The sequence below is a fragment of the Polypterus senegalus genome, chromosome 1, assembly GCF_016835505.1.
Source record: "Polypterus senegalus isolate Bchr_013 chromosome 1, ASM1683550v1, whole genome shotgun sequence".
Taxonomy (NCBI): Eukaryota; Metazoa; Chordata; class Cladistia; order Polypteriformes; family Polypteridae; genus Polypterus; species Polypterus senegalus.
This window is the reverse complement of record NC_053154.1, coordinates 41,534,425-41,542,741: the sequence shown is the minus strand read 5'-3', so window position 1 is coordinate 41,542,741 and position 8,317 is coordinate 41,534,425. Positions and strand designations below refer to the sequence as shown.

The 8,317-nt window shown below is 34.4% G+C and overlaps 1 protein-coding gene across 2 annotated transcripts in view; it reads right to left on the bottom strand.

Moving 5' to 3' along the window:
- The window catches only part of LOC120525529, a 38,580-nt gene that overhangs the window by 9,394 nt on the left and 20,869 nt on the right, over positions 1-8,317 (bottom strand). For both annotated transcript variants that reach the window (XM_039747911.1, XM_039747902.1), the window contains exons 8-9: positions 6,895-6,950; positions 4,095-4,180 (exon numbers count right to left, since the gene is read on the bottom strand). In XM_039747911.1, the coding sequence (XP_039603845.1) occupies positions 4,095-4,180; positions 6,895-6,950 (142 nt within the window). The remainder of the gene's footprint in view (positions 1-4,094; positions 4,181-6,894; positions 6,951-8,317) is intronic.

Here is an 8,317-nt window from a genome sequence, read left to right as displayed (position 1 = left end):
TACACTATACACTAAAAACAATGTATACAGAACATAGGACTATAAAAGAGTGATTGTCATAATTCGTCGTAGTAGAGACCAACGATGTCAGGCCTCTTACCTCTTTTTTTTTTTTTTTTTATATATAAATGATCAAATGTTTCTGTCAGGCCAAGACCTGAATGTTCATCCCAGAGCAGATACTACTCAAGTGAGGGACTCCAGCTATAGAACAACAATGGCTTTATAAAGTAGTTCAAATTGACATATTAGGGTAATTGTACAGCTGTTTAGAAGACAGCAGTCATGCTGTAAGTATGTGTAAGTATGCTAGAGTACACATGTAGAATGTGATTGTGCACCAGGTTACAGTGTAAATGTAACAATTGTGAATAAGAAACAATTTATGTTAATCTAGGTCCAACCATAAGGTAAATACACTTAGTGACACCCGTTTTATTAAAGCTTACAGGTATATATTTCATATCAGTCCCTGGGATATGGGAAAATTATTTTAAGACTTTTAATATGTTACGGCTATATATATCTGATTCCATTTTTCCATTACAGGGCTGAAAGAAGCCAGAGCCACAGTATCTTTCATTAATAAATAATAAAAGGACAGATGAAGAATACAGAGTAACTGTTTCAGTCTTGTGACTGAGGAGTATCATCATATTACAATGAGCCTTTATAAAGGTAAGCTAAAATCTGTCTGTACACTTAACAGGATTTTTGTGAAGTATAAACCTTATGTATCCAAATAACAGTGGAGTCTTTTATTTTTAGATGGGCCATTAAGACAAGGTTGTTTTACAAACAATTGTAACCACAAAAAACAAAAAGTGTGTAAAAGGCAAGTTTACACATAGTTCATGAGTCTATTGTCACCTTTTACAAGTTAGTTTGTAGCGCATTATATGCTTATTAGAAAAATGTAGCTAGAGTACATAATGGCATAATAAAATGTACTGTTTTTGTCATTGCCTAAACACATCACCTAAAACACCATACAACCAGCTTTCATGTGCAGCATAAATATTTAGCTTGTTTGTTCAATGGCCTTTTAAAGATTTCTAAGTAGTATTTGCCATACTCTGATATTATTATTATTATCATTTAGGGCTGCTGTTTGATTTAAAAATGTAATCAAATTTAACAGCATATTAATTGCAATTTATTGTATTTTCTTCAAGCATATTAACATTTTTCTATAAAACAGAAATAACTAAGTGATTTACTTCAAATACAAAATTATTTAAATAATCACTTGCCTATGCATATTAAATTATTTCAGTTGGTTTACTGAACAGATTTTATGTAACAAATATAACCCAATGACCACCAGCCCCCAGGGGTGCAATATAAGTAGGGAACAGCAGTACATATGGTTTAAACTTTTGTGGTCTAAGACCACATGCCACAAGCACTATAAATTGCACAATTAAATATTAAAAAACAGAAACCTCCAATCATGGTTCAGCGTTTGTGCACAATCAGCACTGCTATAGGTGAGGTTGTTCTTAACTATGTAATACCCACGTCAACTCCACAGCTGTTATCTAGAGAGGCGGAGTCATATTAGATTGAAAATGTGTATAGACTACACTTATAAATAGAAAAAGACAGACTGAAAATCTGATTAGGTTATTTATTTAGATGTTTTAAACTGCACATTGTTATATAAGGCATTATTTATGAATCTGTATAACATCTGCAAAATAAGACCTTATCTTAATAAGCACGCAGCACAACATCTGGTCCAGGCTTTGGTCTTTCAAGTCTAGATTGCTGCAACTCAGTACTAGCACGTGGATCCACATGTGCCATCAATCAAATGCAGATGGTCCAAAATGCAGCGACCCTTCTTGTATTCAACCAGCCAAGATGGGTGCATGTCAATCCTCTCTTCAGGTCGCTACATTGGCTCCCTGTAACAGCACATATCAACTTCAAATCTTTGATGCTTGCCTATAGAGTACTCAATGGGTCAGCACCTGTGTATCCAGACTCCTTTCATATGTAGAAGGTCCCAGCTGGTAGAACAAGCTACCCACTTCCATCAAACTGCTGACTCCCTCAATGTGTTTTAAGAAGCAACTAAAAACCCTACTATTCTCTAACTTTCTGTCAAATTGTGAATAAATGTTTTTTGCCCTGTGGATATCTGTCGTAACTGACCATTTTTTTTTAATGCTAGATTTATAGTTCTTCACTTGTGGTGATGAACCTCTGTAATATGTCCTGCTATACTTGCCCAAAACAGTCCCCAAACTGATGTTACTTGAGTATGTTCACCTCTGTTGTAAGTCATTTTGGAAAAAGCACCTGATAAGCAAATAAATATATACATGTAAATATAAAAATGAGTCTATCTTAACCGTCTGCCGAAATGGAGGGAAATATTAGCATGATCAATTTGCACGGAGTATTGTCTGGTTTTACTGGTTACAGTATAACATAGGCTAATGTAGCTAACATATAATTAATTGAATAACAACAACAACCCATGTCAGCTTAAGGAATCGAGCAATTTCACTCTACATTATCTGCTCTTTAGCTGCTCGGACAAGGGAGGAACCTCCACTGTGCCATTTCACGTCAGATATCCATCCATGGAAGACCAAAAAAAGCTTGACAGCAAGCATATTCATATGGAAAGATAGGGCTGACGCATTCAGTCTCCCACTCAGACCCATACCTCAACAGCCTCTTACATTTCACAGGTATGTATTAACAGACATCACTGCATTCTGTTTTGGACATTCCACTATACTGTGTCATACGACAGTCTTTTTTTTTTCCATCATTGTGTTTATGCAGCATAATCACAAGGATGACACGACATGCACTCTCACACAATGCACAGTGCTTGTCCATCTGCAACATTAGTGTGGCATGAAAATAAAACTCATTCACTCCACTTGTATAACTGGTTTGATTTTAATTGTTCTCATTCAAAATTAAGGACATTGAAAAGGTGTATTTTGTGATTAAAGTGGATATTTTACTTTATCATTATAATAAATAAACCGTCATAAACGTCATCTTTAAACCAGCCCAGTTGTTAATCGCTACATGCTTCTGGGGCTTCCTCCTGACCAGACAGCAGCAATCGACATATAGAACACATTACATTTATGATATTCCAGCTCTCTGCACATTTAGAATATTTAGATGTATACTATATAAAGTTTGTATGTTACATTTTACAGATAAGCCGTTAACTTCATTTAAATAATGAATACTGATAATAATTACACCTGTTGTGCAGACACGGTCTGCCTCGCAGGGAGTCACGTCCCTTGTGTTGCCTGACTGGAGTTTGCAGGGTTTCCTGGTGGGTTTCCACAGTGTGCTCCGGTTTCATTCCAAAGACATGAATGTTTGGGGATTTGGAGACGCTAAAATGACGCTAGTGTATGTGAGTGCTTGTGATGATCTGATGTCTCATCCAGGGATTGTTTCTGTCTCAAGCTTGATGTCTGCTGGAATGGGCACATCCCTGGACTGTTGGATTTAATCATGAAACATCCTTTTCAGAGATACTGCAGGAAGGTGTCCTCAGAATTTAATGGGTGTTTCAGGCAATTCACAACACAGTGAAGGCGAACCTGTTCCCACCATGATGATATCTCACACTGCCACCTGGTGGAATCAGATTTATGTAAAGTACGCACACAAGTATGAACAGTACAACGCTTGCACAGCAGTAGCGTCCGCTGGAGCACACATTGCATTAAGTATAAACCTGGCCTAACAGTGAGTAAATGAAGGGTTTCATCCTGCAAATGAAGCATCTGATGTGTCCTGTATCAATTTATTTTGTACTTTTTGACTTCTTTTTTTGGTTCTGATCTGAAATACAACATTTACCAAGCTCACCTCTCATTCTCGTATCACTAAATAAGTATCTCTATACTTCTTAAACCAACTTCAAGCACAATTACTCCTTTCATCATTTAGTCCATATCAACTTGTTGTGCCTTCCACCTCACAAACTTGTCTTTTTTTTTTTTTTTTTTTTAAATCAAAGTCTTTATCCCAGTAGCTCAACGAAACAAACCCTTTTAATGCAGCATCTGCTAAGGGATTTACAATACAATTTTACTTACTCGGCTCTTGAAGGATTTTGTCATTTCATCTTCAGAGTCCAGTATAACATCATCACTTATGTCTAATGGGGTCTGGCTCACTGTTGCTGTCAAAAGATGAAACAATAAGGAAGAAGTTATATTTTATCCATTTTTACACAATGTTCTGGTCCCTTTTCTACATTGTATATATTCATACATAAAGATTTTAGTCACTTATATTTTGGTTAAAAATGTACAAGCATTTCTTATATAAAATTCAAATTACAAGGGTGAAAGCTTACATGTAATGAATAGGTATAGCCGGTTAGTCATGTGGTATATCTGGCATCCCTTGTTGTTCAGGAAGATTCTGGCAAAATTATATAAACCCAGGCAGTTGAATTTATTCTTAAGAAACCATGAAAGCATGTTTACAAGATAACTAACTGACATCACATGCAGGAATGTTAGGGTAATTCATGAAGTATTTTATGTCCAAAGCCAAAGTCCTTATAGATGCATGAGTTTATTTTGTGCAGCTTTATTAAATGTAAATCTATGAATTAAGCAGTATAAAAGTAAACACAATTAACATATTACACACTATGATCTGCCCAGTGTTGGTATTATTTTCAGGTAGGTTATGTTTACTAAGGCAGCGAGACCACATGCATAAAACATGGAATAAATTGCACAGCCTTTGTGTCATGCTAGTAGACATTCTACAGGCACAGTGTGATCAATGTGAACTTCCAGTGCTTTGCAGAATTCACCAAAAACTAAGACTAACATCAAATCTGCCTAAGTAAATGTTTCCACAATTTTGATTCTTCATATAAAACATTTGCTAAACTTCTTGGATTTGAACATCCATAATTTATATATCAGTGTATAATCACACTGATACCTTGAATTTTCTATGACAAATTCTTTATAGGAATTTGCTACATGATGATCATCACAAGCTCAAATTTACTAATTTATGGGAAAACAAACTAGAATGCAAGTTTGGCTTAAGATTTACAAAATATGACATGCTTATTTTATTCAATGTAGGCAAAGTTAATGCAGTTAATATCTGTAGATGTGTGGGTAGCTGTTGCTTCTCCTCTAGCATGTTTCTAGTTATGTATCTTTGCTTTATTTTATTTTGTTAAGATGGTTATTGCTGACATTATCTTATTCTTGTATTAGAATGTGATTTTCTATTGCCAGAGCAATTTTCCTTCAAGGAGGATGCTGCTTTAATAACGGTTGTCTTCTGAACAAAGGCCATCTTACTGTAGCTCATACAGTATGTATCCAACCTCTTTGATCTTTGCAAACAGCTTATTTGATTGTATGCTGCTTAGTTAATGCCACTTAGCCTTTTACAATTGTGAATCCTTGACTACCAGTTTTAATTCTGCTTCAGAGTCAGAAATTATTATTGTTAAGGCGTATTGTTGATTTGGCAGTTGGTCAAAGCAAGGAGCAGTGGTATGTATTCAGCTAGCAACACGCTCAAAGATGACTGCAGATTGTGAGGCTCAAGAACAGTGTCTGTGATGTGGATGTCAGCTACACAGTTATACCACAAGAAACAATTCTATCTGCTTTCCTCTTCACCTCAGACTATAAATAATAGTACCAAGTCATGTTACTTACTTATGGGGTGTATTAACAAGGGTTTGAGGTAAGGTATAGGTGTCAGATGGAGAACTTTGTTTTTGGGTGCAAAGAGAACTGCATTAAGCTTGGTATCAACAATGCTAAGCAACTGGTTATTGACAATTGTCACCACAAAGAAAGAACAAACCATTATTCAGGGTGTGGATATGCTGAACTGCGCTACTGTTAAAAGCACTTGGGGGTCCACATCAATGACAGGCTGGAATGGTCTAATAATTGCTGAACGCCAATATAAGAAACGGCAGATCAGACTCTTTCTTACAGAATTACATTCCTTTAATGTAGATAATGACATCCTTCATGTGTTCTACAACTCTGTGATAGCCAATGCAATTTTCTACACTGTTGTGTGCTGGGCCGCTAACATTAAGAGAGGACAATGAATCAACAAGCTAATTAAAAGGACAGACTCAGTTATGGAGTGCATTCTCGATACTGGATATAGTAAGGAGAGAATGAAGGAAAAAAAAAAAAAATCAGCCATTATGAACAATGCTTCACATCCTCTCTTTGACAAACTATCATTAAGTGCTTTCAGCCAACAAATTATTCTGCACAAGTGTATCAAGAAACTATACTGGGGCTCCTTCATACCTATTACAGTACCCCTTTATAATGTCTCACAGGGACTGTTCTCTTCCCATCAGCCATCATTTTTATTTTTTTAAATCCTTGTATGTATTTCAGGAGGGCTGTTTTTTGTTTGTTATAATATTCTTGAACTTCTGTAAAAATCCAAATTCAAGACAAATAAAGTACTATCTATTCATTTGTTTTTAGGTTCAATGTCACAGAAAGAAAAATAAAAGGTTTACGTTTATATGAAGATAAAAAAAATCAAACAAATAAACAAACATCTTTCACTATAAATAGAAGAAAACAGTTTTATCTAGTAATTCAATTACTGTTCCTCAGATTTGTTATTAATCTAATTAATGAAAGCTTATCCCGTAAAGTACTTAAGGTAGATTTACTATGCACATTTTGTACAAAAAAAACACACATTCTGTCCACAGTAGCATTCGATTTGCATGAGTAATCATGTACGACTTCGGAATGATGTCCACAAAGTATGAAAGCTTATCTTCTGTGTATGCTGTTTTTTTCTTTGTCCAGTCCAGCCATTTTGTCTCTACATGAACCATTCTTAAATCCTAAGCATCCTTACCTGGCTCTTGTGGCACTGTAGACTTTCTTTCCAATTCCATTTGATCAAAACAATTCCTAAACAGAAATATACAGGTATTTAGAAACAATCTTGAATAAATACATATATACACACACACATATATATATATATATATATATATATATATATATATATATATATATATATATATATATATATATATATATATATATATATATATATATATATATATATATATATATATATATATATATATATATATATATATATATATAAAGCGCATAGACAGTTCCTCCAAAATGTCTGGAGAAAGCTGACAAAGAAAGGAAAAAATTATCACATATGTCAGACCTAAGTGGGATATTTTGAGGTTCAGAATTACGACAACAGGGAGGAAGGACTGAGATACAGCTATGATGGAGTTATCCGTTATTTTCCTCGGTACCAATACTGAGGTCCAAAATAAAACAAAGCTGGCATTGATGAAGTCACAATTTGAATAATGAAGTCACAATTTTGGTACTTATCCATCACTACATTGCAGAGGTACTTGAAACCCCTCTCCACAATTAAAAAAAAAAATGAATTAAGTTGAATGAATTGAGTCAAGGGCTTTGTGTATAAGGTGTAACAAATTAACTAATTTCTTCCTACAAGAATATAACTTCAACTTAAATTTCAAAAAAACAGAAAGGAAATTAATTCATTTAGAACATACCACACTCAGAGACACAATACTTAATACAAAATATAAACACACAAAAAAAACCAAAAAACTAATATTTATTTTCATTTTGTGACCCAAATAAAAATCAGAATAGTAACTTATCATGGGGTGGCAGCCCATTCTCACCACAAGCATATATTACTTTTTAATAACTGTGCCCAGATTTGTGATCAGCTGATGGTGTCCTGATGTTGCAACTGGCACTGCTGTCACTTGATAAAATGGATAGGAGACATTAACCTTCACCAAAGACAGACCTAGAGTTGGGTGTTTGTCATATTTAAACAAAATCAGAAATGCTAGCTATTTATTTATATCATAGCTACCAATACATACTTTATGATATACATATCTTAATGTTAACTGTATATAGGTACCACACAATGAGCTTGTAAACAGGAACAGCACTATACAAAATAAATTTAACTGAAAAGTGCATAATGAGTCTACCAATGGCAATCAGAGAAAGCTGAAGAATGAAAACATAATGTAAAGATTAATGTGTATGGCTTTTGGTTATCCTTAACTGTATTTACATGTTCTACAGGCAGTGCAGTAATTATAAAATGGGTAATAATGCAAAAAATACTATATAACTTTGGCAGTTTTTGTCAACTGAAATAGACCATTTTAATTTGAGACATGTATGAAACAATACTGCTTGCTCTTCAATAAGAAAACAGTTTTTTACTAAACTAGTCAGGATAAGATTTG